General features: G+C 30.3%; 1 protein-coding gene across 3 annotated transcripts in view; it reads right to left on the bottom strand.

The window, feature by feature from the left end:
- The window catches only part of shtd (anaphase promoting complex subunit 1), a 221,328-nt gene that overhangs the window by 44,581 nt on the left and 150,844 nt on the right, over positions 1 to 25,903 (bottom strand). For all 3 annotated transcript variants that reach the window (XM_085813065.1, XM_085813067.1, XM_085813066.1), the window contains exons 36-40: positions 17,204 to 17,294; positions 12,458 to 12,568; positions 10,319 to 10,464; positions 5,693 to 5,779; positions 4,540 to 4,657 (exon numbers count right to left, since the gene is read on the bottom strand). In XM_085813065.1, coding sequence (XP_085669191.1) covers positions 4,540 to 4,657; positions 5,693 to 5,779; positions 10,319 to 10,464; positions 12,458 to 12,568; positions 17,204 to 17,294 — 553 coding nt within the window. The remainder of the gene's footprint in view (positions 1 to 4,539; positions 4,658 to 5,692; positions 5,780 to 10,318; positions 10,465 to 12,457; positions 12,569 to 17,203; positions 17,295 to 25,903) is intronic.

The following is a 25,903-nucleotide window of genomic DNA, read 5'->3' as shown; positions in this document are numbered from 1 at the left end:
ATGTGCAACAAATATCATCAAGGTCCCAAAACTTATAATAAAGAAATATTTTTGGTTATTCAAGTAATTGGCAGAAATTTTGGAGTCAGTATGAAGCAGCTATCCATAATAATGACTCTTATTTGAAAGTAAATAAATTTAATTACTTTAAGCTGCTATTAGGTGGAGTAGCCTATAATGCCATTCCTAGGCCACTAAAAAGACTGAGAAATGATTCACTGCTTCATCAGCAGTATCAGTCAGGTATAAAACAGCATTTAAAAATGTTTATAGCTGAGGAAACTAATCAAAGCTCTGAAGAAATAGGGAGAATTTATTACTTGCCTCACCAGCGAGTTTTACGACCTGAGAAACCCTTAAGAATTGCGTTTGATGCATCCAGCTATTAAAAAAAAATGAATATTCTTTAAATGATTGTCTCTATTCCTGTCCTAATTTAAATCCAGTGTTGTTAGAATTATTAATACATTTTTGCATGCATAATATAGCATTTACTGCCAAGATCAAACAAGCCTTTCTCCAAATTTTACTGAAGATAGGGATGCTATGAAATTTTTGTGGACAAATAATCTTGCAGATAAAGATGGAGAATCCAATACAAAAGTGGTTAGAATTACTCATGTTTTTGTTTCAAATTACATCCAGCCCATTTTTGCTTGCCACTAGTATGAGAAACCACATAGATACCTTTGAACAAAATCAAAAAACTGTTAAACTATTGAATGAATTTTGATACACAGATGATTTAATAGGTGGCACGGAAGATGAAAATGAAGCTAAACTCATACATGAAGACATTAAAATTATATCGGAAGCTGCCAGTTTCAGCATATGAAAATAGAAGACAAAGTGTGAGAATTTGCAAGAAGTTTTTGACGAACATGAAATTAGTGAAATCCAGAAGGTTCTGGGAAAAAGGTACTGGGATATAATTGGAGTTACAAGGAAGACCTTTTGAAGATAAAATCTCTAAGCAATCAAGCTCAAGAGAAAACAAAGCTAATCACAAAGAGAGAAGTTCTTAAAAATGTTGGAAAACTTTATGATCCTATTAGATTTATACATCCATTCACTATTAAAGTAAAAATACTAATGCAGAAAATTTGGCACCTTGGTATATACTGTGACAATTCATTGCCACCAAACTTAGAAACAGAATGAGAAAATGGTCTAATGAACTATCAGTGATTCAGAATATAAAGATTCCATAACATGACTTCTGAAAGAATAGTAAGTCTGAATTGAGATATGTTTAAATGAACTGCTTCACCGACTCAATACTGAAAGCATATGGAGCAGTGATATATCTGTGATATGTCACAAAAACAATGAAATAAGGAGTAATTTTGTAATTTCCAAAACCTGAGTAGCTCCTATGAAGAAGCTGTCACTTTCAAGACTAGGAACTGCTGGGAGCACTCGTCAGACTAAGATTTAGTCTCAAATGACATAGAAAAACAAGAGTAAAAGCTGCAGATGAATTTACATTTTTGGACAGATTCTTCTTTGATGTTATATTGAGCTGTCCTGGAGATGAAAATCCTGTTGACATGCTGATAAGAGGAACAAAGACAAAATCCATGAAAGGAATAACATTACCTGAAATATGAAATAGTGATGTGTGGTAGCATGGACCTAAGTGGTTATTACAGAGTATTGATTTGTGGCCTAAACTTGCAGAATCAGTACAGGAGTTTCAAGATAAAGGAAAACTTGAACTTTGGAAAGGAGTTGTGCACAACTCAACAGCTACAGGTTAAAGTTCCATGGAGAACAAATTCATCAAAAAGCATTCATCATTTAGTAAATTGATTAGAATTACTTTGTGATGTTTATGATTTGTGAACAATAGTAAAATCAGCTAACCATTAAGAAAAGAAAAGTTGTCTGAATGCTTCTGAAATATAGAATGGTAGTCAAATGTATACAGCATTCTGAGTTTCAATATGAAATTAGGTGCTAGCTGTCAAAACGACCAATTCCAAGTAAAAGTGAGGTTTTTATCTTTAAATGCATTTCTTGGCAGGGATGAATTTTGAGCTGGTTGGAAATTAAGTTTCTCCCACCTTTCAGAAGTTTAGAAATATCAATTTTTTTACCAAAAAGATATAATTTTTCTGAATTACTCATATTATCATAAAAAAACTCTTCACCCTGGCACTTAAACAGCACTTTCTCTTATTAGATAATTATATTGGCTACCTTCTGGATAAGGCAGAGCGAGATGTGTTATAAATGACTTGCTTTTGAACAAGAAACCAAATTTAAAAAAAAAAAAAAAAAAAAAAAAAAAAAAGACCGGGGATTTACCTAGAGATAGAGCAGTAACTACTAGATCATTTGAAAAAACAGGATTAGAGTTTGTAGGACCAATTTAAACCAAACCTAATTTGAAAAGATCTAGAATTACTTTAAAATCATATATTGCAATATTTATATGCTTTAGTACAAAGGCTATTCATTTAGAAACAGTACTAATTTTGTCTACTGAATCACTTCTAGAACATCTTAGAAGCTTTATTGCCAGACAATCTAAGCCATCCATTGTTAGGAGTTATAATGTTACAAACTTCAAAGGAGCGAAAAATATTCTTGATAACCTCCTTAGAATTTGTAGATAAAATCCGGTTCAATGCTTTAGTTCTGAAGAAAGCATAACATGGAATTTTATTCCTCCTTGTTCACCACATTTTGGTGGATTGTGGGAGGCTGATATAAAATCAATGAAGAGAATTTCGATAAACGTGGCGGAAACAACAATTTCAAATTTCAAAGAGCTTTATACATTAGTTATACAAATAGAAGCTTCCTTTAACTCTCTACCTCTACCACTTATTTCTGCTATCCATACTATGCATAACTATTTACAAATTATCAGCTACTATTTAAGAAAGTGTTTATTTAAATATTACTTCAGCCAAAGCAGTACACAGCTGAAAATGTAAGTGTTCCTGTTTATAATTTATTTCCACTTGGTTGTCATTTTAGAATTTTACAGTAGTAAAAATGTTTTTATGAGTAAAAACAACCACTATATGTAACTATTTTTGTTAATTTTGTTTTCCTGAAAAGGCCTTCAGGGAGTAAACAAGAACAAGGCTTAGACTAAAAAAGCTTATTCATATAGCAAGCAAAACAATGAAAAGAGATAGTCAAACTTCAAAATTCATTTTATCTTAAATTATTAATTTCTATAGCCTCTAATTATTAGTTTGTCTTTATAATATATTATTAATTTAATTCTCATAATAATTCTTCATTTTACTAATAGACATAATTACCAAGGAAAAACAAGAATAATTTATTTATTTTATCAGGAATTGTAATACACAAATTTTATGAAAAAATGAAATGAACTCAGCTTGCTCTAAATATTTAGTTACAAAAGAATGGCAACAGTAAGTTAGCTGCAGAGAATGCAGAAATGTTTTAATGTGGTAACAGCAGCTGTTAAAAATGAAAATAGAGTAACACTTCACATATATTTCATTCTTTAAATAAATGGGAAAAAAGTTGGTTTATATTATAATTGACTGAGTATTACTTGACCTTTCATCTTCATTTCTAATACCTTAAAGACAATAATGTTTTGATGTCTGAAATGGAAGTGTATTCTTTAGGAGAATATTTGGAATATTTCAAATTTAAGCAGTCACGGTTTTAATACCTCAGTACCTGAATCCATGCCCAAAGATACTGGTAATTTGCATGTTTACTTCCATGCTTTATGAAATACTGAGCTAATTAAATTATAGGCATAAAAGTTTAAGGAGACACTACATATATATTTTACAAAACAATAACTATTAATTTGTTAATACAATGTATCACTTCATTAAACTTTTGTGAGTTTCTCTTATCCTTTACCTTGTAAAGGAATCCTTTGCCCTTACCTAACTTAATTCCCTCAATCATTCAATACAGTTAATAAAAATGATACATTTAAAATCACATTTATTAAATCTTGGTAAGAAATTCCCAAATTTAGATCTAATTTTTACATCATTTATTCTAAAAATTTACATTTATTGGATTATTTTATTAATTTTAATGTTTCAGAATGTTTTCTTTCAATCTTTCCTCTTCCATTAAATGATTCAGCCTTTTACAGAGACACAGATAAATCTTTTAAAATAATAAATACACAAGTTATCATTTCTTCCAAGCATTTATTAAAGTAACTGAACATACAAGAAGCAGAACTATCATAATCATACCACAAAATTACTTGTAATAAATGTTAAAAAAGTGAAAACTCAGAAATTACAAATGCAACAATATAAGCAAGCATATTAAAAAATTTATGCTTAGTTACAATAACTTTTTACTATCAAATGAATTAATTTAAACAAATGCTTACAGTAAACTATAAATTCTCTACGATGGTAATAACTGAGGAAAATTTACATATGTGCTACACTGTTGTGAATGCAAAGCTGCATTTGTGCCAAAAATAATACTGTACCTAAACTTCTTTACATAATTACAAAAAATATATATATTCATAACTTCATTACTTAATTAATCAAATTATTTTACCTTAAATTTAACTTTAATGTTGATATACACAGGTTTATGTGAATCTATGAGGCGTGGAATTATTAATCGAGGTTCCGCAGCTAAAACATACAGATGATAAAAAGCCTGCAAGTGGTATCTGGAAATCACATTAATAAAAACAAATTTCATTAATATTATTAACGAGTAAAATTAATATCAATCAATATTTTATTCACAAGGTATTCTATACTTAATCCTGTGTTCAAAAAGTTCATGAAAAAGTCATGTTACATCTGCAAAATTTGCAATATTTGATTTCGATTATTAGATGGCATTAGTGCACTCTCTAAGTCACAACATCAAGGGCAAAATGGTTATGTTGTGATACAAACGTAATTAAAGCATCTCTTGAACATTTAGCACAACACAGTATTTTATACAAAAGACATATAAGCAAAGAAGCTTGGGTCTTTTATATTAGAAAATGCTCATCACAATGTCATATCTTTAATGACAGACTTTTTTTAACCTTGCTGCTGTTTGTTCTCTCTTATCAGCATGGTTCTATCAGTTCAAAAAGCTATCTGAAATGATGAGATGACCAGTGTATGAAAATACCAAAGAAAGCATTCTTCTGCTGCTTCTAGAAATGTCGGGAAAACTGCCACAATTTAAAGTTTTTTGATATATTTTACTTCAAATATTACTAAATAAGTTTTGCATATTTCAAACAGAATTAGTTGTAAAGTGAGTATTTTTCATGAACCCTTTGAATATAGCAGTATTTAGTAAGAAGAAAATTTTTATTTATATTTTGCATTACCCCCTCCCCTCCCCCCAAAAAATTCATATTTTAAAAAGTACACCAGGAATAAGAAAATTCATTTGTCATTAAGTATATTTTCCAAGGAATTTCATGATGGATTTTTTTAAAAAAAATTTGCATTAATTATGTAAAATACACTTGTGTTATTATGATAAATTTGTAAACTGAAATAACCTTAACGTAAACATTAGATCTAGATACAAACTTCTATTTCTTTTTAAAACAGATGAAATCAGTAAGGAAAAAAAAGAAAATAATTTATATGCATGTCGTGGAGTAACTATTACACCAAATGGAATATAGAATAGTGTTTTTGATCTATCTATCTATCTATATCTATATATATATTAAAAAAAATAATAATACCTATTATCATTACTGTGTTGAGGAAATTTGGGGAAAAAAGCACAGACCAAAGCTCCAATGGATAAAGGAGATGTGCTCAAAGAATACCTGTAGCAAATAAAAATATATTGTTAAAATAAACTTTTTCAAGATTGTAAAGTAAATGTATGGAAAGTAAGAAACATCAGTCTTTTGGTATAGATAGCAGTCTCAATAAGATAACAAAAAGATAATCTTAATGCATTAGGAATCACACATATAATTGTGTTAAAAATATACCTATTGTTGTTTAGTAAACTATATTATGCTAGCTATTCAAAATTCTTAAAGATATAAATTATTGAAATATTAATCAGTTTATGGCAACTAATAGCCACAATAACCAATAACAGAAATGTCATGAGATTATGTTTTAGGTATGAAATTTTAAATTGCGTTGTGTATACAATAACTCATAATTTACAAAGATAGAATGTTTGACTTACTCATAGCTGATGTGTAACATTTCAATTTCATAATGAAAACATTGAAATAGATATATTTTTACACTGCAGTTTTATATATTAATTAGCCTAATGCTCAAATAAATACACACATTCACATGCACACACATGGATGCATGAACATGTATGTGAGATATAAAAATATGATAGAAATTTATTAACAAATTAAACTTAATTGGAACAAGCTGACAATAAACCTTTAAATTCCTAATTTTTAATCAATTTACAACCCCCTTTAAGGCATCAGCCTTTTCCCTGCAGTTACTGCATTACTATAGACTTTTGCCCAATTGCAACTCAGGATTAAAACAAGGATTTTCCTAGTTTATAAATATTACTGCAATTATTATGTATCACCTTTTTTGCTTGCCGTTGCCTAGGAAAGGCATGTCTCATTGCTAAGCTTATTTTCCTATTCTCTAAAATGATAGCTGCAGTTATAAAAATTGTGAGGTGCATTTAGCACCCTTAGTGTTATACCAACTGAGAAAATGTATTTCTGAAGAACTTTTCCTGTTCACAATAAAAATGGCATTTCAACCATCAAGCCAGGTGTGATTTTCCCTCCAGTCATATTTACGCATCAGTTTTTCTCGGCCATGACTAAAACGTGATTGGCTTCAACGTTCTATCAACATAACAGCAATATTGTTACATCTGTCATATAAGAGATATAATAACTTCATTTGTACGTTGGTAGAATTTATTAGAAAGTTGGCTGGAGAAGATGAAACTAATCAACTTTTAGTCATGGCCTAGAAAAACTACAGCTTACATATTAGTAGAAGAAAACCTAATTTTTTATTTTATGAGAAATGCAATAATTTTGTTGATACATCGAAAGAGCTTTGAAAGCAATCAATTTTCAGTCATAGCCAAGAAAAACTGATGCAGATACCCTGAAGAAGATTATGCATTAATTGAACATAAGAAATTTAAAGATTTATTGTCAGTTTGTTCCACTTAAGTTTAATTTGTTATTAAATTTCTATCATATTTATATATAATATCACTAAATTAGAATGTCCTACAAGATCATCATGATATATATATATATGCATAGCAAAAATAAAAAGCCTGATTCAATTTGTATCAGAAAGAGGTAGGGTGAAGGTGATTCACAATATTGGTTTATAATAATTAACAATAATCATACTGATTTAACTATTTTTTTATCCAAAGACGGCTATCTCAGAACTGATTCCAACTGCTTCATTTTAAAAACTAAAATTTCTTTCATTATTCCCACTGCCTCTTGTGCACAGGTTCTTCAAAAGAAGAAAAATTTTTGTATGTTGATGACTTTTCTAGCTGCATCATTAATAACTATGGAAACATGTTTCCCAAAAGAAAGAACATTCTTCTATCAGTTATCAAACCTGGTCTGCATTAATTAATATCCAAAGACATTTTTCTCAATAGATGTATCATACATTTCTTCTTTTTTCCACAGCATATTCAAGGCTATATCTATTCTATCAAGTCTTCATCTCAAAATGATTTGAACAATGGTTAGAATCCAATGCAAAAATAATTAAGTCAGACATGGAAGTATCATGTATTTAAACAATAAAAATTCATAGATAATTCATAAAAGTAATGTCTTGCTGTACAGCTCAAATTTTTGCTTATTAGTTGACAAATACATGGATTTTAAATCAAAAGATGATACAAATATATTTCAGGGAAAAAAGCATGACCGCTTACTTTACTGCATAATAACTTTACCAAGCATGGAACCAAGAGTATATGTGGCAATAAAGAATTAATAGATATGCTCATTGTTCCAGCTCCCAAACCACAATGTTTTGAGTATACTCAAAAACAGTTGAAAAATAAAAGTCATGCTGAAGTCTCGATGCTGCAATGTCTAGATGTTATTTTTACAAGATTTAAACTGATGATCTAAAATTAAGATACAATAACATGCCGAACAAATATTAATTTAGAAGTCAAACAACAAAAATCAGGATTATATTTTCAAATTTTCACAGGAGTAGTTTTGATGGTTTTACCGAACCATCATCCTCAACAGCAAAAGCGCAAATGAACGAGATAAGATATGATAATTAGATAAGATAAGAAAGCCAGAATTGCAGAAATTTAACTTTTGGGTCGTTTATTCTCCCATCAATAAAGTTCCGAGTTCCATATTCAAGAACCCCATTCCGGATATGAATTCCTGGGGTATTTAGAAGATTACTTGCCAGTGTGGCTTAATTTACATTGGATAAACTAAGAGAGCCTTAAAATTTTGACCTAAGGAACGTGAGGCATATGTTGGAAAAAAGGACACACAGAAGTCTTCTGTTGTCCAACATTTGTTGGTCCGAAAATCACACTTTCAATTTTTCTACTGCCAAAATTATTCAAAAAACATCTTCCATTGGTGAACTGGATTTTCTAGAGGCATTTCACATTAAAAAAATATTTCTGTTCTTGTTAACGACCCTATTAAAATCCATCTTTGACTTCAGCCTTTATAGAAATTATGTTTTAGTTCTGGTTTCATTAACAGATGGTGCCGGTAGCTTATCTCCTGTCCATGCTTTCTTGTCTTTTCTTATCATTATATCTTATCTCGCTCATTTGCGCTTTTGCAGCTGAGGATGATGGTTCAGTAAAACCATCAAAACTAGTCCTGTGAAAATTTGAAAATATAATGCTGATTTTTGTTGTTTAACTTTTAAATTAATATGATGATCTAAAATTTAGAAATTTTTGAAATACAGCTTGAAAATGCTATCATTTAATTCTCCTTTCAATTTTCTTTCTATAGCATGAAAAACAGGAAGAGAAGATTTTGAAGAAGTAAATGAAATAAATATGGAAAAAAATAATTTATATCATGATCATTAAAAACTGATACAAATCTTAAAGAATATAATGATAACTCCCTCCGCACACATCACACCCCCCCAAAAAAAAAATTACTGCAAAAGTTTTTGAATCAAGAAATACCCACACAGATGAAAGTGAATATGGATAAAAGCCCACATGATTTTTATCGATATAGAATGTATTTATAGTGGTAACACCTCCCCTTGTCGGACTCATTCAGAGTTTGGCTAATAACAAATTTATGCACACATGACAATATGTATATTAATTGTATTTCTGAAGCATATAAAAGTATAATTATATTTATTAAAAATTTACTCCCCGTTATATCTGTGTCTGTATAATAAAATAATTCAGCATGAGCCACAAATAAAATGTGTTCCATTACTTAAATTTATTATTTTACTATTCGTCATTAATTTAATGTAATTAATAAGTTTTTAATTTATCTTTTTTCATAAATTTGCTTTGTATAAACTAAAAGTCATAGAAGAAATACCCTCTTTTATGGGCATATATATCTGTGGAGGGCTTGGATCATATCTATACTTCTGGCATCAGCTACTAGGAGCTATAACCAGTAAATTAAACATTATACCAGAGGCCATTAATGTTATAAGTAGTAAAAGGAGTATGTTTTAAAACACACCACACCTGAAGGCAAAATCAATAACATGAGTTAACTCAGTAGATAGCAGTATATAATGGCAATAATTTAAAGCATACCATGGTGCAGGAGATAAACAGCACACTTCATGGCGGAGTCAGGTGAAATGAGAATGTCTTGGCATCAGAGTGAGGCATACAGCAATGAAATTTTTGGGGGAAGGAGGGGGCCTTTATCAGTGTATGCTTTTATCCATGATCATTGCAGTGTTTTTTTTTAATTTATTTTTATTTAAAGAGGCTTCTGTCATGAATGTTTTTGTCCACTGTGCTTTTACCTATCTATATACACAGCAAGAGCACACAAGTGAAGAGAAAGGTATAAACTGTTGTTTTTGGAAGCAACATAACTTCTGTAGCAAGATTTTGGAGTAAAACCATTAGTTTCTTTAAACAGGATGAACAAAAATTAATGTGCCATTGCATGCAAACTAGATATAATCAAGCAATCAGATAAGTACAGTGTAGATTTACAAAACAAAATTACATTCTGCTTCAAGCATAAATCAGCACGAATGAACTACTTATTGCCACCTGATCATTTCCATGCCAAGAATGCATTAAAAATTTTTACAATTTAATACATTTAAAGATTGACTAAACACTTGTCTATAATCATTTAAATAAAGCACATTACCTTCCTCCACCTAAGAAAAGTAGACCCAAAGCCATATGAGTAACCATATGAGAACCATATAAAACATAGCTTGAAGCTTGACTAACTCTAGATCTTAAATGGCGACAAATACGAATTACACCTAAATCTCCAGTACCAGCCATAACCTATAATAGTAATAACAATAATTTTATTTCAAACCATAAAATCAAATTAATAAACCAAATGCAAATTTTAAAATAGAGAAAATATATTTCACAGTTTTAAAAAAGAAGCAACATATGTAACAAAAGAAAATACTCCAAATATTTTTTCATGTGTATATATTTTAAATAGAAATTTTCCGTCCAAGAAATAAATATGGCACATTTTCTATATTATATTTCCCAACTTATTTTCTATTCCATAGTTTCATTATGCTCTGTCTTATAAAATTCATCATTTATATGCCTAAAACATTATGCAGAATGCACAAAGCACTATCCAAAAGTTCATGGAAATATTAAAGTTCACTAAACACTTTGCATTTCTTATTTACTCTGTTACAAGGCACTGTACATGACTTTTCTAAATTATACTACTATGGTAAATTCAACTTAAGTAATACATTTCCTCTGTTATTTTATTAATTTATTTACAAAATTTTTATTTATTAATTTACAAATTTTGTATTTATTTCATTTTAGTTTTTTAAAGTCACATATAATATGTGCTACAATTTTATCACAGTTGAAAGGGACATAAAAGAGCAGAGCACCCTTTTTAAAAATTTTTGTAAGCTTATTCAAATTTTTATAAACTTATTCAAAGTGTTTCAGAAAATCCAAGTATTAAAAAAAAGTTTTCAGAAGAAGCATTTTTTGTCAGATGATAACAACAAATGAGTAACTGTTTTGATAATGGTTGAATATCGATTGATGATTTAAACCATTTTGCACATCAACCAACACAATCCCAGAAACACTACAAAAGAGCATTAAATTATTCTGAAAGAATACAGTGAAAGATTCATGATGGCTACAAATTCAGTAGACTGTCTTATTACACATATCTGTGAACTTACTCAATGAAATGAGCATGAAAAGGATTACTCACATGCTTACATCATGAATGTGTTTACAAAACAGATATTTTTGACAATCTATCTGCATCTGACATCATAGCAGTATATAAAAAAGAATAAATAATAAAATTTAATAATAAAGAACTGAACTTTCAGAACAATATTAAGTTGTTCTGAAAGTTCAGTTCTTTATTATTAAATTTTATATATAATCAAAAGATATATAATCAAAAGATAAATATATTAATTATAGATTTAGTATTTTAAATTTTGATCTAAAATTGAAAAACCAATATATATATATATATGTAATGATATTTTTAAATCAATTGATTGAATTAAATTCTATTAATATTGCTTAATAATGTGTTGGCGATTCTCTACCTAAATTGCATCCCTGTTCCTAAATTTTGGCGAAATCCTTTCTTTAGTATAAAATATATTAACCTGTTGGTGCCCGCCTAATTGCCAAACTCATAAATCTGTCATATTACATAAAGTACTTAAGAACACTCCTGATGAGAAGATAGCGTCACCTCGTGATTTCAATCAATATCGCTGATTGGAGGAGCCTCGTGACGTACACATATGTATAAATTGGGCTTCTGCTCAAGGTACGAGGAGAACGCTTGTGAGATGGATGCTAAAATAAACCTGCCACTTTATATTCCAAAATTTGTCTCATTCCTGTTTCCCCGGCTGCACAAAACAAATAATGTATGAGAAATTACATTTCATATATATATATAATCAAAAGATAAATATATTAATTCGACATTTAGTATTTTAAATTTTGATCTAAAATTGAAAAACCAAGTTTCTGAATTTTTTTAAAAAATATAATTACATCTTTTGTGAAATTAGATCATATTTCTTTTTAAATCAAAATTTATCCTATTAGACTGAGAATTAGGCTAGACTATAGAACAGACATAGGTTAGAATACACTTTTATGTAAAAATAAAATTTTCAAATTCATTAACGACATAAAAAGACAATAAAAATTATAAGGAACTCTGTACCCATAAATCATTACTGTTTTAAGAAAAATAGTTCAATAGCAAAATTTTGTAAGGCTGATTATGGAAACAACATACCATAGCTAATGACAGAACAACAACATTTAAACACGTCTCTATGGTACTTCGTCCACCTGGATCCCCAACAAGTTTGCGAGATAATGAAAGGAAATGTTTTGCATACTGCATCTGAAAGTATCACAGAAACATGAACTGAAAGCAGTTAATAATATAAACTTACCCAATTTGCAATCAAATATCTTCTGAAAGTCTGACAATAAATTAATAATAAACAAAAATCTGAAAGCTTTCATATTTTATATTATGCCCACAAGAGCGTATTTTTTAACCTTTTGTGTGTTACCTTTGTTGATTAAATATCACCTTCTTCACACTTAAAAGATATAAAATTCAATTCAACAGCAAGATTATATATATATATATATATATAATCAAAAGATAAATATATATATATATATATATAAAAATCGAAAGATATGCTTTTATATCTTTTGAATTTCTGATACACAGTATCATGTGCTGGAGAAAAAAATGTGTTTTTCTGTACAGTATTGCCATTACTCGCTTTGAAATAATCAAGTTTGTTAATAAAAATTTTTTATAAAGTTTTGCAAAATTTTAAATAGATAATAAAACAAATTCGAAATTCAAAATTTGGGATTCCAAGTACCCATGTATGGTTGGAGGGCTACATTATTCAAAATTTGATGGCTCTAGGTACTATTGTTTCTTCACAATGAAAGATACATTCAAGCAGATTCTTCATTATTTAGTTTCTTTAAATATGATACATAGCGATAATATTTGGTGGCAGCAGTTTAAAAAGTGAATCAATGCAAAATGCTGTTTTGAAATTAACAGCCTTCTGGGCTAACGCCTTTTGGGCTAGAAAATATTTTCCTCAATTAACTACTAAAATACAAAGAGATGTTTAGACTTTTAAAGCAAATAAAATAAATAAGATTGCTGATAAAAAAAAAGTATGACAGAGAAAATTTCTTAGTCATAAATGTGTGATGAAATTAATATCCTTTTGAATTAGAGATGTATATAACTTCCTTTGTAAAAAAATACTTCATAAAAAATGATTAATAAGTAAGAACACCCTATAAAAATAATTTTATGGTTTATGCTAACAGTTTTATACTTTTATGTTTCGACATAACAACACAAACTTGCTACCTGTCACTCCCCAATTTGTAGTTTCCTGGAATGCTGAATCTGCAAATGACAATCCCCCTTCAATCACATACAGTTTTATTTAAAGTTATGCTAATTCTTTCTTGACTGGTATTGAACATTAAATCGCTATATTTAACATAATAGCATGTTAAACTAAATAATGAGACAAATGAGCTGACTCTAGGAAGTACTATATAAAGTACTTATGCTTAAATATCTTTTTTTAAAAATTTATTTACAAAAGAAATATTTAAACACAATTGTCTACACAAGAAAAATTCTTAGTCAAACACTTTAAACATCTCACACACACACAAAAAAGATGCTATTATGAAGCAGAAGTCACATAATAACAGAAGATGCTATATTATGTGACATCTTTTGGGAGGTCTCTAGTTTTCACAGGACAGCAGAAATCTGCAATCATATTAAATTTCCAGTCCCCCTGCAATTTTGTTGCTCAATATATACTAAACTTCACATGCTGTGTTAAATTTCCATATGGAAATTGTTATTTTGGATTTCCATTTAGGATATTGTCCTTATTTTTGTATTTCAAGGTGTGGATACTATAATATTCTGTCCTCAGTTTTACAATATATATATATATAGATGCACAGAAATAGCAACAAAACTTTATTGTTATTATATCAAACTTATGTTTACTTACAAACTTACTGTTTACTTACAAACTTACTGTTTTATCAAATTTCAGTCTTTTATATTCCAGTAGAGGGTATTTTAATTTAAACAGGTAATCTTCAACATGCCAGTTTCTCTAACAATCTGATTTGCATTTAAACAATGTTACACTCTGAAATGATAGATGCTATATTTCACTATAGCACACTTTCACTGAATTCACAGCAAGGCAATTCATTTCCTTAGATTACTGCATTTTAATTAAAGAAAATATTCTTTCCTCTCTGAGAATAAGGGCAGAAATGGCAAAAAATTGATAATTTTCAGAAGCTCAAAATGGCATTTGACATTTTTTGAAGATTTTCGATGCTGAAATTGAAAGCCCTTTTTTATAAAAATGATGCCGACTTAATTTCTTCATTATTATACACAATTTTAAATTTCATTAGAGAGCAAAATTGGTCAAAATATCTGCTGCCACTTATGTTGATTTCTTCATCTTTTATGTAATCGATGGATATTTCAATTTCTGTTTTTAAGTTCCAAAAATTCTTTAACAATCCATAAATATATCCTAAAAAATCATTGTATAGATTTACAATAGCATCTAAAAAATATGGTATACAGACTATGGATAAATCCCATGACAATGTATCGAATCGGAGTTTGGGGGCAAAGAGCAATGCAATTTCAAAGAATAAGAATTAAGTTGGATACTATTCAGAGAAACTGGCTGGACAATTACAAGACTTTTCAGGACTGCCCCCACAAAAACTGCGAATATTTTGGCAGGCATTTCGCCTCTCTAATTGCAGTATGAATTTTACCACTGAAAATGTATGTTGAGAGCAGGAAGATCAGATTTTTATGATTATGGAGAAAATTCAGTTTTTTGTTCTGCCTTTTCAGTTTTTAATCACCATCTGATTCATTCAAAAGAGAGGATGAAAAATTCATTCAAAAGATGAAAAATTAATTTTCATCAAATTTAGTAGATTGATTCTAAAAGTTGATTCTATCAAGATATTGAAATCGAGAATATGAAATTTAAATTAGAAAAATATAATTCCATATATAAAACTGAAGTATTAGTGATACGAAAAGCTATGGAGTAGCTACAAGAAAAATTACGCAAGTCTAGAAACATTATAATTCATAAAGGTAGTTTGCCCGTTTTGCAGGCCCTCTCCAGCCCCCAACCAGCAAAATTTAAATGAACAGATAGTGAATAGTTTATATGTAGAACTGTGTGGAAAACACAGACTGAAAATTAATTGGGTTAAGGCCCATATTGGATATGTGGGCAATGAGAGAGCAGATGCCCTTGTTAAAGAAGCAGCTCAGAGTAAAAATGTACAGCTTGTAGACATACAAGTGTTTAGAGAGATTAATCTGAATACCATGAAAATAGACATATATGATAATTGGAAAGGACAATGGTATAATTCAGAAAGAAGAATTGGAATTCTGGGTGCTTACGAAATTGCACACAAAATGAAAATTATTAATGATATAGATCTGAATCAGCTTATTTCTGGTCACAGAAGATTTCCCTACTTATTAAAGAGATTCAAATTGCAGGAAAATGATAAATGCAAAATTTATGACAAAACTGGAGATAATGTACATTTCATTAGAGAATGTAATCTGACAAGAAATATTACAGGTCCGGATAAAAACTTTACAAATAATGGGATTAGAGTTGCGGCTAATACTGTAAGGAAAATAATGGAAATGGTTAATGGTCACAGGGAGGCCATCGGCAATCTCTGTTATTGATTTACGAATGTTTGGTTGTTTTTTCAATGTTTATATTGTATGTTTGCATTTGAAATGTCTTTTAATGTTATTTTGTGTATTAACACTTATTATATTTAGTTTGCATTTTTTATGTTATGCTTGCTTTCTTTTCAGTAATCTAAACCAGGAGTTTATTATTGAGAATACTAGCTGGATGTATGTTTTATGTTTTTCTTGGTTAAAGATTTTAAATTATTTGAATTATACTATAGTATTATGACTTTATAGTGTCCCTCCCCCTAAGGAACATGGCCGGCCGCTGGACAGCCTCATTTTTTGCAAGAAGGGCTGGGTTGCAACCTTGAAGTACAATGCATGGCATTAATAAATATCATAAATGTTAAAGCCTAAATTTTGACTGATTAAAAAGTACTAAACTAATCAGCCACACTTCTTACCCTAAAATTAATTTTCCTACTATTGGCATCATTAAACTAAAGTAACTATTATTATTTTTATCTGAAACTGCAGAATCTGAAAATGGCACATGAATCAGTAAATTAACAGTTAATTTTTAAAAGAGAAATAATGGATAAATGAGAATATATTGTTCATCAATAATTACGTATGCTGTTTTTATCCTGGCGTGCATTAAAGTCTGACACAAAATCAGATATTTAAATTCCTGTATTAATCATCAAAATAAAAATTCTGCCATAATATGTCTTAAGAATCAATAATATGTCTTAAGAATGCCATAATATGTCTTAAGAATAGGATTAAAAAAGTCTTAATTAAAATTATCAAAGCCTTAAAAGATTATCATACTTATCAATAAGAGTTTAAATGCCTTACAAAAAAAAATAATAATAATAATAAAATACATAACTAATGGTAATAAACAAATATAAATCAATATTTATTATTTGCTTCAAACTTAAATCAAACTTTACAAACAATTTCAAAATAACACTTAACTTAGAATAAGAAATTTAGCTTAAAGCTAAAATTTTCTAAACCAGTTTGTTACAAATTATTTATTATCACTACAATTTAATGACACTTAATTATTAATTACAGGCTGGTTGAGCTAACTAGTCCTATTCCAATAATACAAACAATCATGTGAGTTAAGTTAATAGCAGTCATAAATATATGCTGTTGCCTTCAACTAAGATAAATAACAAAGTAATTTGAATTTTAAAAAGTGCTGCTTGTAAGTTACAATTATAAACTCACCAATGTCTCAAAAGCTTCACTGTTTGAAGATCCTGCAAATTTTAAACCCAAGCAAAAGCAACCACCAGCAATAATATTGCAATACGCTTGGCTGAAAAATTAATTAAAAAAATTCAGAAAACAATTTTTTGGCTTATAAAGTTTATAAAATAACAAATATTAGTAGATTAATTCATAAAGTGCAGTGGTTTCAATTTGTATCAATTAACATAATACCAAACCTAACTTAATGTAAGATTAACAAACCAACAACCTTGTGTTTGGTATAAACTTTAGGATGAATAATTAAATGATTAAATAAATAAAAGAACTGCAGTAGTTCCTTCTAAGCACCAACTTTAAAAATTTAAAATATATTTAACTATTACCAAACTCACATTTTTATGACTCAGAAGTTCAGCATTAAAGTAATTAATCTTATACTTCTGCATCAAGTTTACACACACTCATATAAAAGCATTAAAAGATATTAATTGCTTCTCAAAAATTTAAAACACATTTACAAATAAATACGAATTAAGTAAGATTTAAGTTTTAGCTTATAAACATGTTATGTAGAAATAGCACTCTTTTTTTTAAAGGTGCACTGAACTAGATATTGTTTAAGAACCTAGTTATTAAAAATAATATCAACAGCAAAACACAATAACATAAAATATTTATTTTAATAACAAACACAAAAGAAAGTTAGTTACACTTACACAAAACCTTTCTTTTCTGCAACGACAAATAATAAATTTCTTTTTAGGGAACCAAATTTAAAAAATAAAACTAAAAAATTTTTGTTTACTTATATGAAATTATATTTAAGACACAATAACACGCCGAATAAGTACTAATTCAGAAGTCAAACAACAAAAATCAGCATTAATTTTCAAAATTTTCACAGAACTAGTTTCGATGGTTTTACCGAACCACCATCCTCATCAATTATCAGCTGCAAAACCACAAATGAACAAGATAAAAAATAATGATTCTATAAGATAAGAAAGCATGGACAAGAATAAGCAAATGGCACCATCTGTTGGTGAAACCAGAACTAAAACATAATTTCTTTAAAGGCCAAAGGCAAAGATGGATTGGAATTAGAATCGTTAACAAGAACAGAAAGATTTTTTTGAATGTGAAATGCCTCTAGAAAATCCAGTTCTCCAATGGAAGATGTTTTTTGAATAATTTTAGCAGCAGAAAAATTGAAAGTGTGATTTTCGGACCAACAATGTTGAGCAACAGAAGATTTCTGTGTTTCCTTTTTTCTAACATATGCCTCATGTTCCTTGACTCGAAATTTTAAGGCTCTCTTAGTTTTTAAGGCTCTCTTTTTGATTATTGGAAGGTTTTTTATTATTGAATTTCACATTATGAGCGATAAGGACTGGAAGGTTTTTGATAAATAACCAAAAACCTTCCAGTCACGTTTCAAGAATTCTGTTAAATTGCAAGCTTGCCTTACTTACGGTCCATCATAAGGGATACACACCAACAATTGTCCAAAATTGAACACGAACTCTATAAGCTTCATCTGGAACTTGCTAATTCATATCCAAAATTCACAGCCCTTGAACAAAAGTCTTGGTCTAGAACAGAGAATGCAGTTAACCGTCATAAAAACACCCTTGCAGTTAAATTCGAAAAACTTCTTTTACAGTCTTCTAGTTCAATTAGTTCAAAAAATCTTCCAATTGTAAATATCAAGCCATTAGTTAATATTTCTAATGTTGGTCTTTCAGAAGAACAAACCTGTAAACCCTCGATTCCAAAGATTTTGGCTCCTATCGAAAAAGCTTTCAAGTTCAGTAAAGTTTCAGATTCACAGAAAGAAATGATTAGGCATCTTATAGCTCATAATGTGAAATTCAATAATAAACCTTTGAAACCATATCTAACTGCGAGAGAAAGAGCTACAATGCGCAAAATTCATTCTAACACGGATATTATCATTTCAAAGGCCGACAAAGGTGACCAGATAGTCGTCATGGATAAGAACACTTACATCGATGGTGTCACTAAACTCTTAAACGAAGGACCATATAATCCGATCCCTAAAGATCCTTCACCTTCGGACTTGTCGAAAATAAAAATTGCGATCAAATCTTCACAAATCATTTCAAGCAATTAAAACATTCGCTTATCCAAACTGTTGCGAATTGTGCCAGATTATATGCTCTTCCCAAAATTCATAAAAGTGGTATTCTTTCCGCCATATTGTATCAAATTTAGGTACTGCCTCATATACCTTAGCTATATATTTAGTTTCTAGATTTTCAACTCTATTAGACAATAACATTTACACCATAAAAAATTCAATAGAGTTTGTAAAAAAGGTTAAAAACATTTCTCCTAGAAATTTACTCATGGTTTCTTTTGATGTAAAATCATTATTCACCAATGTTCCAGTGGAGGGTGCATCAAGATGTCTAGAAACCAGACTTCGTGAATTTCATTTCTCTTGCATCGAAATTGATGAGCTAATTTCTCTCACTCAACTCTGTTTGAAACAAACACATTTTGTTCTCCAAAATAAATATTACAAGCAAATTGAGGGATTAGCCGTAGGAAGCCCCCTCAGTCCCACCCTGGCTGATATCTACATGCATTATTATGAATCAAAATTGTTTGAAACTCTCAACTTCCCGACATGGTTCCGCTACGTAGACGATACTTTTATCCTGTTTGAAGGTAATAAAGATGATTTAAATAAAGTTCTTTCAACAATGAATTCTATTGATTCTGCTATTCAGTTCTCTTTTGAACTTGAGACTTGCAATTCTCTTCCGTTTCTCGACATTCTGGTCACACGTAACACAACCAACTTCAGTACTACGGTTTACCGTAAACCTTCATCGGTTTGCCTTCCACCACACTTTAAATCAAGTCATCCGACTAAACAAAAGTTAGCTTCATTTTATTCCTATGTTTTCCGTGCTCTTCAAGTTTGCTCCTCCAAACTAGCCCTTGATGAAAAACTAAATTATTTAAAAGCAATAGCTATTGACAGGGGCTTTCCACCCAACATTATTAATCAAGCAGTTAAAATATTCTCATCTCAACACACTAAAAGGCACACTCTTGTTTTAGGAGATTATAAAAATTCTGTTGTCATTCCCTTCTTTCCATCAATTAGCTATAAAGTTGCACATATTTTGCAGAAATTTAACTTTCGGGTTGATTATTCTCCCATCAATAAATTTCCGAGTTCCATACTCAAGGACCCCATTCCGGATATGAATTCTTGGGGTATTTATAGGATTCCTTGCCAGTGTGGTTTAATTTACATTGGCCAAACTAAGAGAGCCTTAAAATTTCGTGTCAAGGAACATGAGGCATATGTTAGAAAAAAGGAAACACAGAAGTCTTCTGTTGCTCAACATTGTTGGTCCGAAAATCACACTTTCAATTTTTCTGCTGCCAAAATTATTCAAAAAACATCTTCTATTGGAGAACTGGATTTTCTAGAGGCATTTCACATTCATAAAAATCTTTCTGTTCTAGTTAACGATCCTAATTCCAATCCAAATTTGCCTTCGGCTTTTAGAGAAATTATGTTTTAGTTCTGGTTTCACCAACAGATGGCGCCACTTGCTTATTCTTGTCCAGGCTTTCTTATCTTATCTAATCATTATTTCCTATCTTGTTCATTTGTGGTTTTGCAGCTGAGGATGGTGGTTCGGTAAAACCATCGAAACTAGTTCTGTGAAAATTTTGAAAATAAACGCTGATTTTTGATGAAATTATATGTTTGAATAGCATTAGCATACTTGAAGAATTATATATTTTTCATTTGTATGGTGTCCTTGAATGTCCGGAAACATGAAAAACATATTTCATTAACATATTTGCTTTGCTTTGGTTTATTTAACTATGGCAAAGCCTTGAGGGCTATTTGCCTAAGGGAAGGGATGCCTTTATGGAAGACTTTCTAAGGCAATCTAGGTTGTATACACATTTCATCAACATGAAAATATTTCACTTAGATGATCTAAATGAATTTTATAAATAATTCAAAATAAAGAAGAAAAAATCTGATGTGTACACCACATTACTTCCTTGTACGGAATTAAATTATACATACTTTTTCCTGCTTTTCATTTAAATTTATTTCATCGAATTTCATTACAGATATATTTCTCCTTTAATTAATTGAGTTCTCACTTCATGACAAGGCAAAAATGTATAAAAACTCAAAATATCTATATTCAAAATTGAAAGATATAGAAAATTACAAAACACCAAATATTGCTAAAATTATAAAAAAAAAAAAAAAAAAAAAAATACAATTAAAATTACATTTTCTATGCAAAAACAAGCAATTCAGCCAGCAGGCAAGAAGGCAGATTTTTCTGTTCACAAAACTGAAAGTTTACTTTTGGTGTCACTTGGCAAAAAGACACTGAAGGCATAAAAACTGACTTAATTTGTTGTGCTGACACCATGCTGAGCCACTATATGAAATAATTCAATAACTTAAATGATAATTTCAGGATGGATTAATCATTATTTAATTTGCAATAATAAAAGAATACGTTACTTTGTTGTTGCGAACCTTTGTTTCTATAAATTAGCAACAAATCCATTATTCTGCTAAGTTTCAAATGTAAACAAATATGGCTATTATTATAAAAAAATTAGGTCTAGTCGTAATTAAACAACTTTTAAATTGTTGATAATTCTACAACTATAACATGCAGGTTAACTAAAGGCATAAAAACCTTAACCAGAAGATAAGAACAACATAATTCAATCATTTTTAAAGCAAAAAATGCATAATTTACAAACATATAAGAAAAGAAACTTGTCCGACTACTATTTATCCGCATCAATGGGACATGCATTTTCTCAGCAGTGCTTCACTTCTTATGAAAATGTATGAAAATGGCTCGATGACTGGCTTACCTCAAAAGAGCAACAGTTTTTTCATCTTGGCACTCGTAAATTTCCGGAGAGATGGGGAAAATGTATAGCCAGTGATGGCCAATATTTTAAATAAAATATTTTTTGTCATTTTCATACAGTAAACATGTACAATCTTTTGCAAAAAAATCGAAGCACCATGAAGGAAATGGTTGTTTTTGATGAAATTTAATATGTGTATAACTCATACACAGATAATAAAATGACTAAAAAAAATCAAGATCATAGCACCTGTTCACAGCTCACAATCACCCACTGAATGTTCAAATTAAAAGTTGGTCGAACCGCCCCTGGCAACAATGCATGCTTGAATTCGTCGAGGCAAGGAGTGGTAGAGGCTCCTAATGTCACCCTGTGACACATTTTGCCAAGCGTTCATCAGTTGTCACTCCAGATCTGCGATATTTTGTGGAGTCCGAATTTGTCCCAGACATGCTCAATTGCTGAAAGGTCTAGTGACCTTACTGGCCAAGGAAGAGTACCAAGGAAGAGACACCACAGCAGACGACTCTGCTGATGTTGTGGGGTCAAAGGCAAATGTCTTAACCCTTTGATGCGTAGTGGTCCCACCCTGAAACCACCAGTTTTCAAATTTTTTTCTCCTCTTCTTTCCGAAATTTTTGAGCGAAAATCGATTGAGTATTGATCTTTTACATCTAAATAACACAAAATGACTGTGGAACCATACATGTTTTAGGTCTTAGTACTTCAAATCGGATGCCTTTTAAAATTCATTTTCAATGAGACAAAATAACTTCCTTTTATTAATATTAAAAACTTTAAATTTCAAAAGTTATTTATCGCACATCATGATTTCTATCATAAAGAATAAAAAATAGCAATAATTAAACTGCATATATAAAATAAAACCTATATATGTATGGCATTTGTTTTGTGGTTTCAGGGCATGACCACTGCCCCACTACAGCATTGTTTCACAATGCTCACAATGCTCTAGAGGCTCGGTGGTCGCACCTTGAAACCCCTTATCTATATCCAGGTAAAAATAAACAAATAGGAATGTTTATTTTTAGCCGGATATAGATAAGGGGTTTTGAAACCACAGAGTTATTTTATTACTAAACAATACATGCACCTACCCAGTGAAATGGTCTTTCTTTTCCAGAGACATTTCTCTGACCTCAACACACTTGCTCCCCAAGCTAGTATTGTGATTTAATAAATTATTTCCGGTGGTTAAAATTTAATGTAAGTATACTTTGCTATAATTAAAAATAGAAATCTCTTATAAAGTTTTATTTAAATTAAAAATATTTTCTGAATATTTTGGGACGAAATACGAATAAAATAAGTATGAATGGGAAACGAATGATCCCTACCAAAGCCAAAAAGACCAAGCCTCCCCCCCCAGTAACATAAAAAAAACACAAATTTCATGTGCCATATGAAAAGAAACTAAATAACGCTGGACATATGCCAGTGAAATTTAGATCCAGGCAGTCTACATTTTGTAGCACAAGGAAGAAACCTCATAGAAGATACATGTACGAAACGTGCAATGTGGGTCTATGCATGTACCAAAAAGACAAAACATGCTTTGAACACTATCACAAAAAAAGAAAAAAAATTTTTCTTTGAAATTAAAAAAAATAAACACTGATTCTTTTTTCTTATCCTTATTTTACTGAGTTTTTTCTTATTCATTTAGCCAAACGTCCTTATTATGTAGGTACTTGCATTTCCACTGCTATAGAAAAATTACATAAATGTTTATTTTTTAATTTTTTCTCACGATTTACTTTGTAAAATAATGCAAAAATGTTATATATAATGCAATTCTTACATACATTTTTTTTTTTAATTTGTAAATTTCATCATTTATTGGAAACTCGCACGGAAAAAGGTAAGTTTTTTTTCCTACTACCTCAGTAAATTTCAAAATCCTAGAAGCGTGGTGGTTTCACAGTGTGACCACCACCCACAGAACAATGGGCAATACTAGATATTTTTAAATTCATATATTATTTGTCTCTACGATCATAGTATTCAATTTCTAGAGTTTTTAGTTAAAAAAATTATAAAAATAATATTGCGCATGTCAAAGGGTTAAAGGCCTCTGTGAGTGTAACTCCGCTTCAGACAAGGAGGGCCATGAGATGGTGGATGGTATCACGGGAGGTATAGATGTGGCTGTAGTGTGTTGAATAGTCGACAATGAAAATGTTGGGGTGGTTTGGGCCTGGCAAACAATCATCCTATCTTGCCTCGCATTTGTGCTCGTCCTTTCAGAGCTCCCATCTTCGCACAGCAGTGTGTCTGTATGCTGTAGCAAATAGTTTATCCAACAGATGGCAGTATCTGCCAAGCTCCTTTGATAATCGTCAATGCGCATGCGCAACCTGTGTGTAGGAAAAAGTATGTAATAGGAGAATGTGCTTTCATTAAGAATGTTGCTGCGCGTTTTGGCTGCGTAAATAAAAGTATACTTTTGTAACTTAGATGTTCTTTACTCTCTAATGCGAAGCACTAGGTTAGTGCATGAATCTGGACTGATTCACAATCCATTTTCAAACCGTGGATCACCACAATAAAAAATGGCGTCCGTCTAACAGGACGCATTAATTCGGTAAAGGAAGCTTTTGATGGTTCAACAGCAGAAATGGAAGCCTTGAAATTAAGAAGAGTACCACTGCGTGCAGCCTTCACGAAAACATATAATAGCTTACATGAGCATTTGAATGAGTCAGAATTGACCAGTGATGTTCTGTTATTTTCCCTGGAAATTCTGGAAGATAAAGGAATTCAATTACAACAGTTGGATGAAGAAATATTGGATCTCCTATCGAAATCGAAAGAAGTCTCGCAAGAGGAATCTACTAAAGAATTTGAGTCATGTGAGACTCACAAGGAGAAATTAATAGCAGCCGGGATGAAAGTGAAGCAAGTCACTGTGAAAATAGAGAAAAATCTGCTGACTCATGCATCTGTAAATGAAACCAGAACTATTGATTCAAGAACAACGGCAACGAATTTCCGAAAATAAATTTGATTGAATTTACAGGTGATCCATGACAATGGTTAAATTTCTGGAATACTTTTAGTAAGACACACGAAGATCCAGTCCTAGATGATCATTTGAAATTCGTTTATCTGATCCAGGCTACTGCTGCCAAATCGAAAGCACGGGAAATAGTGCAGAGTTTCCCGACAACTAAAGAAAATTATCCGAAAGTCATCGAACATTTAAATAATCGTTTTGGACATGAAGATATTCTTATATAAATGTACGTTCGGGATTTATTGAATCTTGTGTAGATAAATAATAATGCAGCCAAAAAGGACTTTGCGCTATCATCATTGTACAACAGTTTGGGAGCCAAACTACGTGCTCTGGAATCTCTCGGTGTGACTGAAGATAAATACGCTAGTGTTATTTTTCCATTAGTTGAATTTTGCCTGCCCCACGACATCTTACGCGTGTGGGAGAGGGAATGGGAGAGCTCGTCACAACAAGGTAAGAGCGATCTTGAATCTATACTTCAGTTTTTGAAAAATGAAGTGATATCTGAAGAGAGAATTAAATTAGCACGTTTTTCTTTTAATAAAAGTAGAAAATCTAAAAGTTGCATTAATGATGAGTCTAATATTCCTACTTGTAATGATTTGTATACAGGAGACAAATTTAAAGAAAATGCTCCTATTAAGAAAGTCGAGGAATGTTGTTTATTTTGCGATAAGCCACATTTAACAGAAAAATATTTTAAAGCTAGTATGCTTACATATCAGGATAAAAAAGATTTAATATTTAAGAAGAATGCATGTCTATTT

Source organism: Stegodyphus dumicola, chromosome 3 (genome assembly GCF_044657685.1).
Source record: "Stegodyphus dumicola isolate Sdum_Otavi_A_Nest chromosome 3, ASM4465768v1".
In the NCBI taxonomy this organism is placed as follows: domain Eukaryota; kingdom Metazoa; phylum Arthropoda; class Arachnida; order Araneae; family Eresidae; genus Stegodyphus; species Stegodyphus dumicola.
Note: the sequence above shows the minus strand (reverse complement) of the source record. Positions and strands in the feature narration are given on the sequence as shown.